This window comes from Schistocerca piceifrons, chromosome 8 (genome assembly GCF_021461385.2).
Source record: "Schistocerca piceifrons isolate TAMUIC-IGC-003096 chromosome 8, iqSchPice1.1, whole genome shotgun sequence".
Lineage (NCBI taxonomy): Eukaryota > Metazoa > Arthropoda > Insecta > Orthoptera > Acrididae > Schistocerca > Schistocerca piceifrons.
In genome coordinates this window covers 6178390-6200715 of record NC_060145.1, presented here as the reverse complement: position 1 = coordinate 6200715, position 22326 = coordinate 6178390, and the positions used below count along the sequence as shown (strand labels likewise).

The window sequence follows — 22326 nt, the reverse complement described above, 5'->3', positions numbered from 1 at the left end:
ATGAAAACGGTTTTTTGTTACCACAGGAATTCTACAGTCACTGGGTTTCACACGACCAACCCTTTTTGGCCTAGTAAACATATGTTGCCTTGTTGTTTCTGCCTGTAGGCCTATATCCACTTCAGAGCACTCGTTTATTGTAGGTAGGACACTGAAACTGCTTTTATTGCCGTAGTTTGTTCCATTAGTTGTATTTATCACCTTTTCGCTTCTTTCTTCCATGATCATGCCAGTCCTGTGCTCCCAGTTCCGTGTTTTACTTGCTTTGGCGATCGGGATATTACGCGCCTTTTTCAGTTCGGCATTTTCATTTTCTAAATGCGCAATGTTCCGCCTTAGTACATCTACAATTAATTGCAGGCTTGATACACGTTCATTTAGCTTCACTATTTCACTGTTATAATTTACGTATGTTCCGTTTTTCACCACACAACTATAACTTTTGTTCACTTCCTCACTATAAACAACTGTACTGGACACCATGCTGGATAACTTATTATTATTATTATTATTATCTCTGTTGTATTAGGTTTGTGCGAACTTAGTGGAGTTTTGTCTGGACTAATGTTTATTTCTCTTCATTCATTAATTTATCTACTCAGTGTGTTCTGTAAAACCCATCATGAAGGACAGCTTACAGGGATGTGGAACAAGCTATGCATACAAGGATGTGTAACAAGTTCTGGATTAAACGTAAGATTGTTTCAACTGCAAATTGTCAGTGATGTAGTTGGTACATCAAGAAAGATATATCACTATATGTCATTAGTTGACTGGATGTCATTAGTGTACACACACACACACACACACACACACACACACACACGTCCAGGTTCTTGATTGTAAAATAAGAACCTGACAAGATTATGAAAAGCAAAGTTGCTACTTGCTATATAGCGGAGATGCTGACTCAGAGATAGGCGCAACAAAAAGACTGTCACAATATAAGCTTTTGGCTAATGACACACACACACACACACACACACACACACACACACACACACACACACGACTGCAACCTCTGACAGCTGAAGCCCCACTGTGAGCAGCAGCAACAGTGCATGATGGGAGTTGCAACTGGGTGGGGGCAAGGAGGAGGCTGGGGGTGGGAGGGGGTGGGATAGCAGGGTAGTGGTGGGGGACATTGAGGTGCTGCTGGGGAGCATGCAAGGATGAGGCAGAGAGAGAGAGTAGGGCAGCTAGGTGCAGTGGGCATGTTAGAAGGAGACCTAGGGAGAAGTAGGGGTGGGGAGGCGTAACAGAAAAAGAGACAAGTAAAAAAGGCTGGGTGTGTCGGTGGAATGAGGGCTGTGTAGTGCTGGAATGGGAACAGGGAAGGGGCTGGATGGGTGAGAAAAATGACTAACGAAGGTTGAGGTCGGGAAGGTTATGGAACGTAGAGCATATTGCAGGGAGAGTTCCCACCTGCACAATTCAGAAAAGCCGGTGTTGGTGGGATGGATCCACATGGCACGGGGTGTGAAACAGTCATTGAAATGGGGGATGCTGTGTTGCGCAGAGTGCTCAGCAACAGGATGGTCCACTTGTTTCTTGGCCACACTTTGTGGGTGGCCATTCATGCGGACAGACAGCTTGTTGGTTGTCGTGCCCACATAGAATGCAGCACAGTGGTTGCGGCTGAGCTTGTAGATTACATGACTGGTTTCACAAGTAGCTCTGCCTTTGATGGGATAGGTAATCTTTGCGAGTGGACTGGAGCAGGTGGTGGTAGGAGGATGTATGGGACAGGTCTTCCATCTGGATCTATTACAGGGATATGATAATAATAATAATAATAATAATTTTATTGTCTTTAAGCCATTACAGCAATAGACAAAGTCATACACATAATACGATACAGTACATGCTATAAAATAACAGAATTGTTATTAACGTTACAGTTTAATATCACAGGTCATGAAATCCTTTATATTGTAGAATGGGTTTACAACTAAGCAGTCACAAAGTGTTTTGTTTGTATTGTTGCTCTGCTAAATTTTGTATAGCTTGTGGAAGTTTGTTAAATAATTTGTGGCCCATAAGTTCATAACTGTTAACTGATTTTGACAGTCTGTGGTAAGGCGTATAGATACAGCTGTTTGTCCTAGTGCTGCAATAATGTATATTTGCCCTGCGTTTTACTTTAGGTAAGTTCTTTTTTGTGTAGATTAAAACATATTAAATATATAGGTTTATTGCTGTCATGATTTTTTGTTGAGTAAGCAAAGGTTTACAATGAGCCTTGTATGGTGAGCCTGTTAATTACCCTAATAGCTTTCTTTTGCAGCAATAGTATATCATGCACACAAGTGGAGTTTCCCCATAAAATAATACCATAGGATATGATGCTTTGGAAAAATGATAGTAAGATACTCTAACAAAATTTTCAGGTACACAGTGCATTAATTGCCTTAACAAATATATTTCCCTAGACAATTTACCACTAATATACTTAATATGTGGATTCCAAGAAAGTTTGTCATCCAAATATATACCCCCAAAAATTTAACACAACTAGGATCATCTGATGGAAACTTGTCTTTTAAACTAAATACCATCTGCTGGGTTTTGCTTTCATTAAGCAAGAACCCATTTGCTTTAAACCAGTGTGGAGCTTGCTCAATTGTCTCTGTAACACATGTTTTAAGGCTATTAAGCTCATCACTGCTATTCAGAAACGTTGTATCATCAGCATAGAGTACTGTTCTGGATTTAATAAATGACAGCACATCATCTATTATTATTAGGAAAAGGAAAGGGCCCAGCATGGATCCCTGCGGAACACCTACCTTAACTTGTTCTATACTGGACATTTCTTTCCCAACATAGACGGCTTGCTTACAGTTTTGTAAATATGATTTTAATAGCTTAAGGCTGTTACCTTTAACATCATAAAAGTCCATTTTTTTCGAGTAGTAGTGTATGTTCTCCACACTCAAAGGCTTTGCTTAGGTCACAGAAAGTCACTTGAGCAAAGCATTTATCTTCAGATACTTGATGGATGTATTTAACAACATTGTCTATGGCATCAATGGTTGACAGGTTTTTCCTAAAGCCATACTGTGATCCACTGATTAATCCTATGTTATCAAAGTAAACAGATAATTGTTGGTAAATTATGCATTCTAGAACTTTTGAAAAAACTGGGACTATGGATATTGGCCTGTAACTTGAGACAGAATTTTTATCTCCTTTCTTATGTACTGGAACTACCCTAGACAGTTTAAGCTCATCAGGGAAAAAACCCTCCAGTTTACACTAGTTTATACAATATGTTAGGGGGTAAACTATACAGTCTATTACTTTCTTCAGCATGTTACAAGACAGGTCATATATGTCTACACTGTCTGATGATTTTAACTGCTTCACTGTTCTTAACACAAAACCAAGTGAGACCTCAGAAAAATTGAAAGTACTTGTGTTTGTTGATGACCTAGCAACATTTTTTGACAGTAATTGTGATGAGCTGATTTCAGGTTTAATTATAGCACTTCCTACTTCCTCAACTGATTTAATAAAAAAGTCATTAAATTCCTGAGCCATGAGATATGGGGTTAGGAGCTGGGGTTGTGTAAGGATGGATGAGTATATTGTGTATGTTTGATGGATGGCGGAATACCACTGTGGGACGAGTGGGAAGGATAGTGGGCAGGACATTTCTCGTTTCAGGGCAACTGAATTACATTCTTTGCCAGGGCTTCGACTACTTCTCGTTCGTGCCCTGAAATGAGAAATCTTTGCAGTTCTGCTAGCCAGGTGCAGTATGACTGATTAGGCTGCTATCTGAAGAGTTCTTGCAGCACAGATCCATTGTAGCACAGTTCAAGTTCATCATAGCTTAGTTCAAGTTAATTGTAACACAACACCATCTGTGCCCACAGTGCAGTCAGTTCATTGTCATTTGTGTAACAACTCATATAATGATAACACACCACAGACAATGGCTTATTGACCAAGAATATGTCATTACAGTAAATGCACAAATCACAAGTCCAGAGAGATAAGCCAGAAAAATGTCTGATAACCAGCAGGGTAACACACATTCGCTAGGTGCAGTACATTGGCAGTATGTAAGGAGCAAATAATGGCTAGACGAGAGGAGAGTAGGGTTAAACGTCTGGATGGCTACTGCAACACTGGTGGGCAGTTTTGGTGGTGGCTTCTGATGACGATCCCCTGGCCCCGGATGGTTCGTAGTGTGCCCTGTTGCACGGGTATCGTACTGGATCTGCAGCTGCGGCACCCAGCAGCCCAATAGCTGCTATTGGTGCCCTGGAATAGCTCAGAAGCTGTGACCATGCAGCTATTTATATCTGACTGCATGGTTCAGACTACACGTTCATTTTCAATATTGTGCAACAAGTAGACGCTTTGGAAGCAAATAAACATTTAAACACCCTCTGTTGAACCTAATTCATACTCCATTCTTCATTAGTTGTCTCTTAACTTTTAATAAGGATCCGATGGCACGGCTAACTTGGTATGGCAGTGATACGAATTTCTTGTATGCCCTTTGCCTTGCAGTGACTAAATATCAGTTGTATAACACCATCATTGTGTCACGACTGCAAATGTGCAGTATGGTATTATGATGTAAATACATATTTATTTCATTTTTTCTTTGAAACAATTATGTTTCACTGTTGTGCATAACATGTCTGTGCTTAATTAAAAGAATGAATTAATAGCGTTAATGCTATTGCAATAAGGCTTATCAGTAGCAAGTGAATGCTTTTGTTTGGTAAAAGGTCTAGTGTTGTCATTAAATTTGACAGTAAATTATTTTTATATGGGGGCCCAAAAATTAATTATTTCAACATTTTTAACAAAAAATTGGGGGCCTTTTGATTTTACTTCATGTTGTTGTAAATGTAATTCTGCATGTTCTCAGATTGCTTTACCTTCATGCACAGGTTCAAATGTTGCACATTAAACATTCAACATAATATGGGATTTGAAAGACACCTTTGCAGTGTACAAAAATGATTTATTATTGAAAGTATGTGAGTGTTGTATACAAGAGTTGTGGTGGATATTAATATTTTTTGGCGTTTTTAGTTTCAGATAGACAAGCCACGAAGAAGGTGCCAGTGAAACAGGCACAAGAAGTGGGAGAAGCTAGTGGTGCATCTGCAGTGGCTTCTGCTACCCATCCTGCACGAGAGCAAAGAGTTGCTGAACGTCTGCCTGAAGCTTTGCCACGTCATCCACCCATTCAGGAAGCTGGGGCAGCTCAGTTACCACAGCAGAGAGCACCACCAGTGGCATATCCCTCAGATCAAACTGCATTTCCTCCTCAACGTGGCCGAGGTTACAGTTACGGCCGAGGTCAAGATCGTGGCCACGGCCACAGTCGTGGTCGTGCTCGTGGCCGTGGTGGCGATTACGGGCGCGATGGTGGTGACAGGAGACCGTTTTCCCCACAACAGGAGGCTGCACAGCAAGTGGCTGCTGCTGAGCCGGGTAGTGTGCCGCCTCATCAGTGGCAGCAACGCCAGCAGTCGCAGCAGCAGTACTGGTCACAGACACCTGCTCAGGAATGGCGAGGGAGAGGTAGAGGAAGAGGTGGAGGGAGAGGGAGAGGCACTCCTCAAGCATTCTCACCAACAGGAGACACTTTCCAAACTCGGGGTGCACCTGGTGCCAGGGAATCGGCCTTTGCTCCTAGCAGTGCACCACCTGGGCTGCCACAGCAGCAGGGACCACTGCCTGCACAGCAAATGCAGTATAGTGGACCACCTCATCAGCAACAGCAGAGACCACCACATGAACAGCAAATGCAACCCAGGGAGCGACCTCTACAACAGCAGCAGAGACCACCATCTGCACAGCAAATGGATGTGGAGGGAGCACATCAGCAGACACCTAGGCAGCAGCAACCACAGAGCCAAAAAGGTGAGAGACTCTCCTATTCAGTTGAAAAATAACTTGCAGAATCTTTCTTTGAGTTTTTCTAATCAGATGTTTTATGCACTTTTATGTGGTAGCAAGCCTAAACTAGTATCTTCTTATAGAAATAACAGCCCTCAGTTGCAAATTGGACGGTTTATTAAAACTCCTTTACCATGGTTTCCATGTTTATAAAAATGTCTTCTTCAGAAAGAAAATATTGATGACCTAAGCAAGTTAACAGTAAAACACACACACACACACACACACACACACACACACACACACACACAGGTACAATCGTATCTCATTGTGATTACAAATACATATTCAGATTAATCAAGTAGAAGTTGTGACAGAGGTACATTAAAATATAGCATAAATGTGTTGTAAGTATAAAATTTCACATCTATATGGAATTAAAACATGCACAACATTGTTATTGTCATTTGCTTCTTCCTCACCAATTGTGTGTGTGTGTGTGTTTACTTTCAGAATAGTTTCCTCCTTGAATAAAATTTCTAAATATATGTATATTATGTAGTAAATAAGCTTTGTTGTGTAGTAATTTTGTAAAATAGGATGGAAACTCACAATATTCAAATATAATGTTGGATTCAGTAGTCAAATCAGTGTTGCAGGTTACAGTTGCTACTGTTCAGTTGTTTAGTGCTCATTTAGGGGAATATGCTTTCAGCAAAGTATAGAACTATAAGTGTCATTGCTCACCAATGTTCATTCCAGAGTGTTTCAGATGCAGTAGAGCTCCAGTAATTCAAGCTACTCAGGGCTGAGACTACCTCGGCTTACAAAACACTCATGTTATACAGAAGTATCACTAAATCAATGGTAATCATTAATAAATATTTAATGAGCACAAAAATGATTAAAAAATAAATAAGTAAGCAATATAGTACATACATGTGTTATATGTACATATATGGGCACTCATTCCCAAGTTACAAAACTATAAGTTACATTATAAAGAAATGTCCATAGTCCTTTGTTTTAAAACAACCTCTTTTTTTTAAGCAGCAATGTCACACCCACCTTCCACGAACCACGGTGTCAGTTGGAGTAGCTTCCACTTACTGTTCGATATAACACAATGCCACATGTAGCACTGCCAAAGCCCCGGTGTGAGTGATCGCTGTTACGGTTTCTTCAGGCAATTCCTTGTTGTACATACAATAAAAGTTAGCTAATGTTCTAGAATGTGTACGATATTTTTACTTAGATGCACTGTATTTTAATGACCACTGTTGCTGAGTAGGCTCAACAGTAGGGGTAACAATAAGGATGGTACGTACTGTACAACTGATTGTCAAGCTGTCACAATTAGTGAAGGGTTGACAAAAAAAGTGCAAGCAAAACATAATGTTACCTGTCCATCTGTAATAGAAATGCATTACAAATCTGAGCCCAAGGTTATTTCTGTGCATTATGAACAAAAACATTCAGTGGAACAGTTTTACCTGTGTTGTATGTGGAAAATTTAAAGAAAGTTCAAAACGCAGCACATTCGAAAGTGTGTAAAACGTACATGCGGATAATGTACAAAAATAGGTTTTTACTCTAGTTCTATGTAAAATGTTAATTTTCTTAAAGCCAGCTCAAATTGCACGGAACCATGAAATACCGATGCTTGAATTTCTGGGGCTCTACTGTCTCAGCATAAACATAAACACCACTTCTGCCTGACATATATTTTCATTTTTTCTTAGTTTTTGTAAATTATATATGTGGACAAACATGTATAATTTTGCATTTACCTTACCATTAGCATATTAGACTCAAACACAGCATAAGTCTTAATGCTCTAAATTCTTCTTAGCATTTCTGCTACTACTGTCCTCTCTAATAGGTATTTACACCAGAAATTTTGTTGAAATATTAATATATGAAAAAAGATGATGTGACTTACCAAATGAAAGTGCTGGCAGGTCGACAGACACACAAACATACACACAAAATTCAAGCTTTCGCAACAAACTGTTGCCTCATCAGGAAAGAGGGAAGGAGAGGGAAAGACGAAAGGAAGTGGGTTTTAAGGGAGAGGGTAAGGAGTCATTCCAATCCCGGGAGCGGAAAGACTTACCTTAGGGGGAAAAAAGGACGGGTATACACTCGCACACACACACATATCCATCCACACATATACAGACACAAGCAGATATGTCTGCTTGTGTCTGTATATGTGTGGATGGATATGTGTGTGTGTGCGAGTGTATACCCGTCCTTTTTTCCCCCTAAGGTAAGTCTTTCCGCTCCCGGGATTGGAATGACTCCTTACCCTCTCCCTTAAAACCCACATCCTTTCGTCTTTCCCTCTCCTTCCCTCTTTCCCTGCAGTCACCGCTGAATTTCCTCCACACGGTAATTTCGATGTGATGGTTGAGCAGGTGACTAGCACAATTGTTCCTGCAGCAGAAAATGCAATCCCTCATTCTTTAGGGTGCCCATGGCGTAAGGCAGTCGCTAGAAGTTGCTGAAGCAATTAAGGAGCGTCGGCAAGCTCTAGAGCGGTATAAGCAGCACCCTTCCCTGGAGCACCTCATAGCCTTTATACGGCTCTGTGCCTGTGTTCGCTACCTTATGAAACAAATGGAAGAAGGAGCGTTGGGAGAGAGAGGTCTCCACCATTGGGTGCCGTACATCACCTTTCCAAGTCTGGGCAAAGATCAAACGTCTTTTTGGGTACCAGGCCCCAACAGCTTCCCTGGTGTTACCATAAATGGCGAGTTATGTACTGATGCAAACGCGATTGCCGAGTACTTTGCTTGAGCCTCTGCATTGGAGAATTACCTCCCAGCCTTTCGCACTCTCAAACGGAGGCTGGAAGGGAAAGTCCTCTCATTCACTACACGCTGCAGTGAATCCTATAACACCCCATTTACAGTGGGAGCTCCTCAGTGCCCTTGCACATTGCCCCGATGTAGCTCATGGGCCAAATTGGATCCACAGTCAGATGATTAAACATCTCTCATCTGACTACAAGCGGCATCTCCTTGTCATGTTCAATCGTATCTGGTGTGATGATGTCTTTCCATTGCGGTGGTGGGAGAGCACCATCATTCTGGTGAACAAACCCGATAAAAACTGCTTGATGTGGATAGCTATCGGCCCATCAGCCTCACCAACGTTGTTTGTAAGCTGCTGGAACGTATGGTGTGTCCTGGGTTGGGTCCTGGAGTCACATGGCTTGCTGGCTCCATGTCAGGGCGGCTTCCGCCAGGGTCGCTCTGCCACTGATAATCTTGCATCGGTTGAGTCTGCCATCCGAACAGCCTTTTCCAGATGGCAGCACCTGATTGCTGTCTTCTTTGACTTACATAAAGCATACGATGTGACTTGGCTACGTCATATCCTTTCCACATTGTATGAGTGGGGTGTCCGGGGACCACTCCCGATTTTTATCCAAAACTTCCTGTAGCTCTGTACTTTCCGTGTCCAAGTTGGTGTGACTCCCATGGTTCCATCCGTATCCAGGAGAATGGAGTCCCACACGCCTCTGTATTGAGTATCTCTCTATTTTTAGTGGCCATTAATGGTCTAGCAACGGCTGTCGGGCCCTCCGTCTCACCTTCTCTGTATGCAGACGACTTCTGCATTTGGTACCGCTGCTCCAGTACTGTTGCTGCTGAGCGGCGCCTCCAGGGAGCCATCCACAAGGAGCAGTCGTGGGCTCTAGCCCACAGCTTCCAGTTTTCAGCCACAAAGTCGTGTGTCATGCACTTTTGTCGGCATCGTACCGTTCATCCTGAACCCACACTTTAATGATGATCCGCGCACTGTAGTGGAGACATATCAATTTGTAGGACTGGTTTTTGATGCTCGATTGACTTGGCTCCCTCATCTTCGTCAGCTTAAGCAGAAGTGCTGAAAGCACCTCAATGCCCTCTGTTGCCTGAGCAACACCAATTGTGGTGCAGGTCGTTGTATGCTGCTGCAGCTCTACAGAGCCCTTGTCTAATCCCGAATTGACTATGGGAATGTGGTTTATGGTTCGGCAGCGCCTTCAGCATTGCATTTACTCGACCCTGTGCACCACTGTGGGGTTCGATTCGCGACAGGAGCTTTTAGGACGAGTCCGGTGAGCAGTGAACTGGTGGAGGCTGGTGTCCCTCCACTGCAGATCAGACGTGCGCAGCTGCTCGCCAGTTACACAGCACACATTCATAGCTCCACTGAGCATCCGAATTACTGTCTCATTTTTCTGCCTGCGGCAGCCCATCTCCCACATCGGCGGCCCAGATCGGCGCTAACAATTGCGGTTCGTGTGTGGTCCCTTCTCTCCGAACTTTACCACCTTTACTTGCGGTCCATTCACGTATGCCTCCATGGTGTACGCCTTGGCCGCAGCTTTGTCTGGACTTTGCATGGCCGTAAGGACTCCGTTAACGCCGCTGCTCTCCGCTGTCACTTCCTCTCAATTCTTGACCTGTTCTGGGGCTCTGAAGTGGTTTACACTGATGGCTCAATGCCTGATAGTCACATTGGCTTTGCATAAGTTCATGGAGGACATGTTGAGCAGCACTCCTTGCCAGTTGGCTGCAGTGTTTTCACTGCAGAGCTAGCGGCCATATCTCGTGCTCTTGAGTACATCCGATCATGCCCTGGCAAGTCATTTCTCCTGTGTACTGACTCATTGAGCAGCCTACAAGCTATCGACCAGTGCTACCCTTGCCACCCCCTGGTAGCATCCATTCAGGAGTCCATCTATGCCCTGGAACAGTCCTACCATTCGGTGGTGTTTGTGTAGACCCCAGGACACGTCGGAATCCCCAGCAATGAACTTGCCGACAACCTGGCCAAACAGGCGACACGGAAACCACTTCTGGAGACAGGCATCTCCGAAGCTGACCTGCGTTCCGTCTTACACCGCGGGGTTTTCCGTCTTTGGGAGACAGAATGGCATAACAGCACGCTCAACAAACTGCGTGTCATTAAGGAGACTGAATGTGTTCAAGTCTTCCATGCAGGCCTCTTGCAGGGAATCAGATGTCCTTCTGCCGGCTCCGCATTGGCCATACGTGGCTAATGCACGGTTACCTACTCCGTCGCGAGGACCCACCTCAGTGTCGCTGTGGCTCCCAAATGACGGTCGTCCGCCTCTTGCTGGACTGCCCTCTTTTAGTGGCTCTGCGGCAGACTTTTAACTTTCCCAGCACCATGCCTTCGGTGTTGGGCAACAATGCCTCCACAGCAGCTTTAGTTTTACAATTTATCCATGAGAGTGGGTTTTATACTTCTATGTATGTTTTAGCGCACGTCCTTTGTCCCTTCGTGTCCTCCACCCTAGTGCTTTTAGGGTGGAGGTCTTAATGTGTTGCAGAGTGGCTGGCTTTTCCTTTTTATTCTCATGGTTGGCCAGCCACTGTAGTCTGCTTTCATGTTTTATTTCCTTCTGTTTCTAGCGTCTCTCTCTTGTTTTCTTGTCCTCTTTTGTTCCTTTTAGTATTCGTTGCCTTCCCTTTGTTCTTGTGGCTTTTCCTTTCTTTCCGTTTTGTGTTATATGTTTCGTCCGTTTTATTCTCACCCTTGCGACATTGTTTTATTAGGAACAAGGGACCGATGACCTCGTAGTTTGGTCCCTTCTCTCTCTTTAAACCAACCAACCAGCCATCTTTCCAACGACCAGCAGAGAAGGTTCAGAAGACCAGCCTTGCGCATGGAGTTTCAACAAAGCTCACACAGTTTGCAGCATGGCTCCTTGGTGCTTAGATAAGTGGAAGGACTGAACCAGAGACTTTGAAAATTCTGAGAGAAAATAGGCTGTGACTTCCTGGACTAGTGCGATAGGATTGAGAACTGTAGGGTGTCCCTAAATAGGTCAGGTGTGCACTACACATCAGAGGCTGTGCTACCCAAGTAGCTGACAGTGTGTGGGGTGCACTTAAGGATTTTTTGTAATAGGGAGCTCTCCATTCAATCCAGGTAATGACAGCTGTAGGAAACCTGGAAGTATCAGTGCTAGAGGGAAAGAAATGCCTTCCACAGGTGAGAGTATTAAAATCATGGTGGTTAACTGTCAGAGCAGTCACAAAAAAATGGTAGAGTTTGATGCGCTCCTGAAAAGCAGTGATGCTCACATAATACAGGGTACACAAAAGCTGATTGAAACCCGAAACCAATAGGAGTGAGATTTAGGGGGGAAATTTAAGTGTATATCAAAAGGATAGGCTAATGGGAAATGGAGCTGGTGTAGTCACAGTTGACTAGAAACTCAAATCCTGCATGTGAAATTCTGTGGGTAAGACTCAGTATCAGGTGTGGGCATAAAATGGTAATTGGATCCTTTTGTTGCCCACCAGACTCGTCTCTTGCTGTAACCAAAAACTTAAAGAAAATGTTAGTTCACTTGTATGTAAGTTCCCCAATCATACTGTAATCATCAATGGAGACTTTAATCATTCAAAAAATCAATTGGGAAAATTACAGTATTGTTAGAAAGACATCCCGAGAAACAATATTAAATGCATTCTCTGCAAACTACCTAGAACACGTAGTTTGGAACCCCACTTGAGGTGGAAATGTATTGGATCTAATGACAACAAATAAATGTCACCTCTTTGAGGATGTCCACATCAAAACTGGTATCAGTGGTCAAGATGCAGTTGTGGCAACAGCGATTACCAATGTACAAATGGCAACTAAAATGAGCAGGATGTTATATGTGTTCAGCATTTCCTTCTCATCCCGTCTGGTAAGTCTCCCCTGACCTGGGGTTTTGTGCGATTTTTCTGAACTCATTCCACCTCCTAAACTTCCCCAGTCCTTTTTCTTCATCCATCACCCTTCTGCCAGAAGAAGGAGCCACTGGCTCCTAATGCTTGCAGGTTTTAACACCTTTATATGTGTGTTCTCCTGCTGTTGCTTGGTGACTAAGATTTTTCATTTCTTGGTGACTAATATTTTTCATTTATCGAATTACTTGATATATAAAATGGCTGTTAAGTAACTCAGATTGATAAAGATACGAAAACAAGCAAATTGGCAAGGGAACGGACTGAAATGGAATACATAATTGTAATGGAATGGTGGTGAGCAGGATGTCTAGCCAGGCAGATGGTCATTTGTTAGATGGTTCAAGGGCATTGACTAGCCACTTGCTGTTTGCTATACTCAGTCCATTCACATTAATGTGACCACTGCCTATGTTCATCATCACTGAGCAGTAACCATTCACAGATGGCAGATGTCAGCACTAGTAATGGAAGATATATAAAATGTGTCTGGGGGATGTGGAAAACAGTGCAGTTGTTATCCTAATGCAGAAATGGAGTGATTTACCTGATGAGCAAAAGTGCACAATCTTTGGCTTTTGGGCCAAGAGTGGAAACATTTCTGAAACGCTTAAGTTTGTAAACTGTTCACATGCCACAGTAGTCGAGGTGTACTGTGCGTGGCAAAGTGGAACTATCCAAGCTGGGCACGAAGGTAGCTGTGGTACACTGTGGTCCATAGAGGTCAGTGACGGCTACAGAAATGTGTATGCACGAATAGGCATGCAACTGTTAAGCAAGTGACTGCCCAGATGAACCAAGAGGCTGCCAACAGTGTCTCCTCATCGACTGCTTTTGGCGAATGTTGCTGTGTACAGGCCTCCACAGCAAGCGCACGGATCGTGCCCCTATGCTGACTGCTGTTCATCAGCGATGAAGGCTGGAATTTGCATCTCAGTAATGCAACTGGATGTCCACTGAGTGGCAACATGTAGACTTTTCAGATGAATCATGTTTTAAGCTCTATTGGACATACGGCCATTGGCATATATGATGTGAAACATCTGAAATCAAATACCCCGCAAAACTCATCAAAAGGTCCCAGGTTACAGGAGGAAGTGTTACGGTCTGGAGAATGTTTTCATGGCATTCCCTGTGTGATCTCATCATTCCGGGAGGCACAGAGGATCAACACAAGTATGCATCTATCTTTGGGGACCGTTTCCATCCGTACGTGCAGTTTGTTTTTCCTTGCCTCAACGGAATCTACCAGTGGGACAATGCAACATGTCACAACAGCTCACAGTATATGAGTGTGGTTCAAACCCTCTGGATTTAAACTCAATTGTGAATTTGTAGGACCATCTCAATCGAGCTGTTCGCACCAGGGATCCTCGACAAAGAAACCTAGTGGAGCTGGCAACAGCACTGGGATTGGCATGCCTCCACATGCCTGTCAGTACCGTCCAGAACCTCATTGACTCTCTTCCTGCATGCCTCGCAGCAGTCCGTACTGTGCAAGGTAGTTATTCGAACTTTTACCAAGTGCTCACATTAATGGGACTGGACAATGTATTCAAGCCGATGGTCATGCGTGATACAGCCACCCACTGAGGAGACTCTAAAAATGACAAACACGGCACTGCTCAGGTATTCATATTGCCAGTTTTTATATTAGAAGCAGAAACAAAAAGAGAACTGTGTTTGTTGTCAAGTATCAAGTATTGAAAAAAAGTCATTCCTTGTATTCATGAAAACGTGTTTGAAATTATGAAACAGTCACACAATGAAATATGCATTATGTACAAACGTATAAGTACAGTATCCGAATTAAGACACGTGATTCCAGACAGTTTCTGTACCCAGACAGTTTCTGTATGCTGGGTACAGCTGCTTCATGTGTGTATAATGTGATTTTGGAAAGGCCTCTATAACAATGCCTTTTCATAGCGCTATAGATGGCTGTTGTTTTCACCTGCAGCCATTTGCACTTCTCAGTTGAATTTTTTCAAAAACACTACCAGGTGCAGGGATTTCTTAAGTTGATTGAACTATATGAGTGTCATAGTGGTAAAGAATAAATGTATTAAAACTTCTTGCATGATATGGTATTTTCTTCATGTAGCTCAGTGTTTGTGAAGTCACATCTCTTGAACTGTGTGTTGTAGAATGATTCAGTTACATAATGTGGATATTGTCAGTGAAATTTATTGTGAATAGAGATAGTAGCAAAGAAGTAGTAATTTAAATGTCACACATGATGTGACAGTTTTTCATGCATCTCAGTTTTTATAACATCATATCTCCTGGTCTATGTTTCATCCAGTGATATAATTTTGGAGCTACATTCAGTGGCATATGTGAATACTGTTTGCAAAAAGTGTTCTGAATAGATTTAGTAGAAAAGAAGTAATAAATTTAAATGTCATGCATGACATGGGAGCATTTCACCCATCTCAGTGTTTATGACATCATATCTCCAGAACTGTGTGGTATCATGATATACTTTTATAGCTGCATTTGGCAGCTTATGTGGATCAGCCTATGAAGTTTACTGTGAATACAGTTGTAGCAAAGAAGTAATACATTTAAACATCACACATGATGTGGCAGTTTTTCATGCATCTCATTCTTTATGACTTCATATCTCCTTAACTATAATAGGTATGTAATTCGTACCTCGACGGTGATTGTTGCCTGATAGTGAGGGTACGTGTAGCAAAATGGGATTGAAATCTGTCCCATGGTTTCATGAGGGGATGTGGAGAAAACACACACACACACACACACACACACACACACACACGCACGCATACATTTTTTTATGTATGGATGGATAACCAAATTACACATTTTTAAGTACTTCATCACATTATATTGAGCAAAGTTTTAATGAACTTCATTGCAAGTGGAGAAAAAATTAATGCTGAGGACAGAAAGTGCAGTGTCTGTAAAAAAAAAAAAAAATAGTTTTGTTAGTGTGAGTGTATTAATTACTTCAAGTTTTTCAAACTTATTGTAGGACATTGCACTCTCCTGGTGATAGTACTAAATCAGTATTGCATTGTACTTTATTTTTATTTTGATAACATCCTGATTAGAGAAATGTAGTATGCACTGTTTTTTTTGTATAAGCTGCTTAGTGAATCTGTTGTTTTTTTCCAACAAAATTCCTTATGGTTTTATTTTACAGATGATGACATTGCTCAGAAAATGAAAAATTTGTCGTTAGACACTATAAATATACCAGTTCGCCCTAACATTCTTGAAGGAGGTTCAAAGGGCAGGAAAACAGTGGTCGACACAAATCATTTTAGACTAGACCTCAGTAAATTGAAGAACAAGACTGTCATGCATTATGATGTGGCAATCAGTCCTGACCGCCCTAAACGTCTATTCAGGTAAGAACATTTAATATTTCTTCTGAAACAATATTAATGTGGTATTAATTTAACACATCTGGATGTTAGACATATCGGAATTCAGTTTCATTTACTACTACTGCTTTTGACAACAACAGAATTCATTTCCATTTGCTACAACCGCTTTTGGGAATGTTTCAATATATGGATCCCTGACATTGTTTGGTCTGTGTGGCCTCTACTTCCTTTCTGACCTTCCCAAGTGAATCTCTCTTTCTCTCTAAGGAAGAGTTAAAAGTTCCAAAAGCTGGGCTAGCTTTTGGTTCCATTATGTGTAATAAAGGAAAGGCACCACTCACCAATAGCTGACCGGTGTGTGGCACATAGAAACATGCAACAGAAAACATTTTTCACACTAGCTTTTGAGTTCTTACCCTTACTATACTCTCACTTTGCGCTTTAGCCAAAGTTTATGGACACACACACACACACACACACACACACACACACACACACACACACACACACAGAAAACCAAACGCAAACACTTGGGGGTTGAGTATTCAATATTGGGAGCAGTTGCCTTGGTAGATTTAGGGAGGGGGGGGGGGGGGGTTAGGGAAGGATGCATGAGGTAAGGAGAGGTATTGGGACAGTATAAGGCAGGTCTGTCAAAAGGTAACTCAGCTGCTGCACAGCAAGACGAAAGATGAAAGTAGTGCAGAGGGTATGTCATATAAGTGATAGAGAGAGAGAGTGGAGAAGAATAGGAAAGAAGAAAAAGTGGAGATGAAGGGTGGAGACGAGGGAAGAGAGACAGGGAGAGAGGGTTGAAAGGGGGGGGGAGAGAGAGAGAGAGAGAGAGAGAGAGAGAGAGAGAGAGAGAGAGAGAGAGCATGCCCACATAGTGTAGGGAACAGGGAAGGGGAGGAAGAATGGCAGGAGATGGAAGTACACAGTATGGATGAGGGAAGAGTGGTGTGGGCAGAAGAGAGAAGGGAGCAGCTAAGGTGAGGCAGTGGGTGGTGAGAGTTAGTGGAGGTTTCGGCCAAGGGCATTGTGAAGCACAAGATATGCTGGACAGACAATTCCCATCTGCGTAGTTCAGAGAAAGTTGTTCTGGAAGTATTGTATTGTATTGTATATTTATTGGTCCTGTGAATCATACACTGTACAGGGGTACATAATGATATAGGACAAGTCAAATAATTTGCAGCAATATAACTCTAACATATGGGAATAACATTCCACAAATACACAAATAAATTTTACACGCACACATTTCATACTTTTGGCCTTGATTATACAGACACACACATAGACCACATATACACAGATAAATCTACATGTACACATTTGTTATTTTGGCCTTAATTGTATAAACTATTTAAATTTTTCACATATTTAAATTGTAGATAAAAATTCATCAACACTATAGTAGCGATTCTGTAGCAAGTAGTCACTCACTGCAGTTTTGAATTTATGCATGCCAGTTATTGCCTTAATGTTTTTTATGGAGTTTGTTATATAGTTTTTTTCTGCTTTTTTAGGATCCTTTTTGTTTTAGTGTTGTATGTGAAAATTGCATATGTAAATCTTGATTATTCCTTGTGTTGTATGAATGGATATTTTTTTTTGGAGCAATCTTGCTATTTTCATTTACGATTTTCCTTATAAACATTATTGTTTCTAGGATATATAGGCATGGTAATGTAAGAATATGAAGCTTTTTAAATGAGGGTTTGCATGAAGATTGAAGTGCTGAGCCTTCCATGGCTCTAATAATTCTTTTTTATTCACAGCTTTTGCTGGGTGGTGAATTTCCCCCAGCAAATTAAACCATATCTTAGTAGTGATTCCGCTTGGGCATAGTACACATTTTTTATGGCTTGCATTGATGTGCATCCAGCAAGAATTTTTATACTATAAAAAATGGTATTTAATTTACTACATAGGTGTTGTGTGTGTTTCTGCCATCTTAGGTCATCTTGGATCCAAACTCCCAAAAATTTGGTGTTATTTACAATTTCAAATCTTTTGCCTAACAGTTCTATGGTTGCAGTTAAAGGATGTTTATTCTGCACTGTGTGTAGATGCATAGTGTGTTTAAATATGTCTGCTTGTGTCTGTATGTGTGGATGGATATGTGTGTGTGTGCGAGTGTATACCTGTCCTTTTTTCCCCCTAAGGTAAGTCTTTCCACTCCCGGGATTGGAATGACTCCTTACCCTCTCCCTTAAAACCCACATCCTTTCGTCTTTCCCTCTCCTTCCCTCTTTCCTGATGAGGCAACCGTTGGTTGCGAAAGCTAGAATTTTGTGTGTATGTTTGTGTTTGTTTGTGTGTCTATCGACCTGCCAGCGCTTTTGTTCGGTAAGTCACCTCATCTTTGTTTTTATATATATTTTTTCCCACGTGGAATGTTTCCCTCTATTATATTGATGCATAGTGTTTGTTTTATGTGTGTTTGTTATTAAGTTGTTCATTGGGAATCATTCTGATACATGTGAAGTGCTCTTTTTTTTTCATGTTGGAGCTCTTCTGGGGCCTTTCCTTTGATAAGTGTATTTGTATCATCGGCACATTTAATGTACTTACAGTGAGGGCTGGATGGTTCCAGGTCATTTACAAACAGCAAGAACAAGATTGGTCTCAGTACGGAACCCTGCGGCACACCGTATTTAACTGTTTTTCTGATTGATAGGAAGTTAAATTTTTTCCTTTTTTGTACAAGACTTCAACTATTTGGTGTCTGTTTTGTAGATATGACTTTACCCACTCATAGGTTGGGCCTCTGACACCAACATTTTCTAGCTTTCTAAGCAATAGACCATTGTTAATGATGTCAAATGCTTTTGAAAGATCTAGGAATATTGCTGCTATGTGTTCTTTTTTATCTAATGCATTTAGAGCTTCATTTAAGAAATCGATAATAGCTGTCTCAGTGGATTTACATTTTCGGAAACCATGCTGTGTAGCTGAGAAAAGTTTATTTTTTTCAATGAAATCTATGAGTCTTTTATAAAAGATTTTTTTTTCAATTGTTTTAGGAAAAAACAGATAGTAGACAGACTGGCCTATAATTTGTTATATCTGTTTTTTCACCCTGTTTGTATAATGGCTTCACTTTAGCTATTTTTAACATTTCTGGGAAGATTCCCTGAGAAAGTGAACTATTGCATATGTCTACCATGGGCCTAACACCTAAGGGTGCACATTTTTTAATGATGTGGTCTGGTATGTTGTCAGTGCCAGATTTTGATTTTAGCTCCCCTATTTTTAACATAAATGCAACTACCACCATGTTTATACAATTTCTGACAAAAATAACTACCCAATACAAAATTTGGAATGCATAGCATATCAAGTTTCTCTTTGTCAAGCCGATGATCAGCAAAACATAGTACAGAGGTGTTTTTCATGTCATTTTCTAACAAAATTTGAAATTCGTTTACTTTGTTGGATAGTGATTGTACATTTTGATGAAATACCATCAGGTTTGGAGTTAAACAGGAGTTCTGAAACTTACTATCCTTAGTACTTGTATGTATATTGGAATTTCTGCCTGGAAGATATTTTTTATTTTCAATTTTCACTTTTGAATTTTCACCCCCTCCACACGGTGAAAATTCAAGGGAGTATCCCAGTGACTTGCATAGTGAAGTAGCTGTTAAAGTCATTTGTGTTGTAGTGCGCAGCATGTTTGCCAACAGTTTGTGGTTTGCCACAGTTTGGTTGTGCCCATTCGTGCGAGTAGACAGTTGGTTACCTGTCATGCCCATGTAGAATGTTGCACAGTAATACTCATATACAAAATGGCTGCTTTCTCATGTGGCCCTGACATGTAGAGTAGTAAATACTTTGTAGCAGTTTGCCTACATCGTTTCTTTGTTTGTTGTCCTCAATGTCGACATACTGGCTGAAAACATATGGGCTGGACATGCAGTACTGTCTACTGTAACTAATATAGCTGACAGATGCACTGTTGTGTTTCATAGTCTTTTACTTTCACTTTTCACAACCCCCCCAATAATACACAGTTATATATGGCCAGTGCAATATTGTTCTGACTTCCCATAAGCCTTATTATAGTTTGCAGGTGAACATCCACATATTGCTATAATAGTTTACTGTCTACAAGCAGTAAATGCATAACCACATAATTCACAGTTCTTTCAGAATAATCAGATACATATGGAACAGACATTGTCATTGCTTTAACACACAGCCTATTAGTGTAACACTTATTTCACTGTTAAGTCGATGCATTGTTGTCATTCTAACCAACACAGGTTCCTTGGCTGAAACTCAGCCGTGGAATGACTGTCTCGTGACCAAAAACCAGGCCCTTATATATCCTCGCAATAATAGGTACTGAAACTACACATCGTTCGAAGTTAAATTTACAGAAATTACAATTAAAACTTACTTCATTCAATTGACTGAATGCATTGAAAAATTGGTTCTGTTTAAAAGTTACTTCCACTACCAGAGTTAGACTGAATTATTTGTTTGGATCATGAAATTAACAAATATAGTTACACAAACAAAACTATTAATTACTTTGGAATTAGTTAAGGGCTGGCTTTGCTAACATGTTTCTGGCTAAAGCCAAATAGATACTTTAAGAATACTAGCATTTCATCTTCCAAATGTTTACAATTATTGGAGAATTCATATTTGTTTATATGCCAATAATAGAATTGAAGTTACGAAACAATTATTGATTTCGCCCTATTATGAAAGATACTAACTAGTAACAATCAAAATAAAGTAGAACATCAATTACATACATAAAACTAAGCACAAAATTAGATCTGGTGTTATGTTCTTTAAGACTAATGGCCAACCTTTTTCATTTATGAACATGCAGATTATACTCACCTATGTTAATGCTAATTAGTTAAAAAATGAAAAAAATGAATTTAAGGAGGCAGATGGCAAAGCAAGAGGGGAAGTAAAAATATCCTAGGTTGCTTCGTCACAACTTGTGTCTGGACTGTGGTGGGCAGTGGTGGGTGGCTGTATGGGAGAGGTCTTGTACCTGGGTTGATCACAAGGGAACAACTTATGGAGTGTAGGATTGGGAGCAAGATTGGAATAGTGATGGTGGACAAGGATATTCTGTAGGTTGGGTGGCTAGCAGAACACTACTTTGGGTAATGTGACCAGGATTTTGGTTAGGATATCCCTCATCCGAGAGTACAATGAGAGATAATTAAAGTCCTGGTGAAGGACGTGCTTGAGCTTTTCAAGGTTAGGGTGATATTGAGTGATCAGAGGAGTTTTGGTCAGTGGCTGGTTAACAAGCTAACTGGTTGTCAGAGGAGCAGATGGCATGAGAGTCTGTTTTGGATGAGCTGGGTAGGATATTGGCTGTCAATAAAGGCTTGTAATGTTATAGGTATATTTTGACAACTCCAGCTTTCCACTGTAGATGCAGCGTTTTCATGTGACGAGGCTGTAAGGCAGAGACTTCTAGACATGGGAAGGATGACAAGTGTCAAAGTGGAGGTACTGTTGGTGGTTGGTACACTTGATATGAACAGACATATTTATGGAGCCATCTGATGGGTGAAGATTGGCATCCAGGAAGGTGGCTAGTTGAGTTGAGAAGGACAAGGGTAAGTGGATTTAGAAGTAGGTATTGAGGTTATGGGGAAAGAGCCAAGGTTTTCTCCACCCTGAATCCATATCATGAAAATGTCATCAGTGAATCCGAACCACATAAGGGATTTTAGGCATTGACCTAATAGGAAGGATTCCTCCAGGTGACCTGTAAATAAGTTGGAACAGGATTGTGCCATGGTAGAAGAATGGATTGTTTATGTACTTTGCCTTTGAAAGTGCAATAATTGAGTGTCAGGGAATTCAGTGTTCCAGAGCCATAGGCCCACAGGCTCGGGGATATTTGTGTATAAGTATGTCGCTTCCACAGTGGCCGAGGATGTTAATGGTAATGGGACAGGAACTGTGGAAAGGTGGTGAAGGAAATGATCAGTGTCTTACGCGTGGAACAGGAGGTTATGGAAAATAGTTTGGAGATGTTGGTCAGCAAAGGCAGAGGTTTATTCTGTGGTAACAATGAACCCAGCTATCATGGGATGACCAGTAGAGAGTGTGGCGCTGGCTTTTCTGGAGTTTGCAGAATAGGTAGTAGGTAGGAGTGTGGTGGTTGCTGATGTGAGGAGGGAGCTGCATTGAGATGTCAGGATTTTTTGCGGGCCTGAGGCCACGAGGAGCTGCTGGAGAGCCTTTTGGACTTCTGGGGTGGGGTCATGATTGTAAGGTTTGTATGCAAAGTTGTTGGAAATTTAACGGAGACCATCAGCTAGTTAGTTACAATGATT

The 22326-nt window shown here is 41.4% G+C and overlaps 1 protein-coding gene across 2 annotated transcripts in view; it reads left to right on the top strand.

Moving 5' to 3' along the window:
* LOC124712545 (protein argonaute-2-like) overlaps nucleotides 1–22326 on the top strand; it is a 303522-nt gene that overhangs the window by 16738 nt on the left and 264458 nt on the right. Inside the window, exons 3-4 of one of the 2 annotated variants that reach the window (XM_047242853.1) lie at nucleotides 5059–5895; nucleotides 15808–16015. In XM_047242853.1, coding sequence (XP_047098809.1) covers nucleotides 5059–5895; nucleotides 15808–16015 — 1045 coding nt within the window. The remainder of the gene's footprint in view (nucleotides 1–5058; nucleotides 5896–15807; nucleotides 16016–22326) is intronic. The other variant, XM_047242854.1, reaches the window with a different exon arrangement.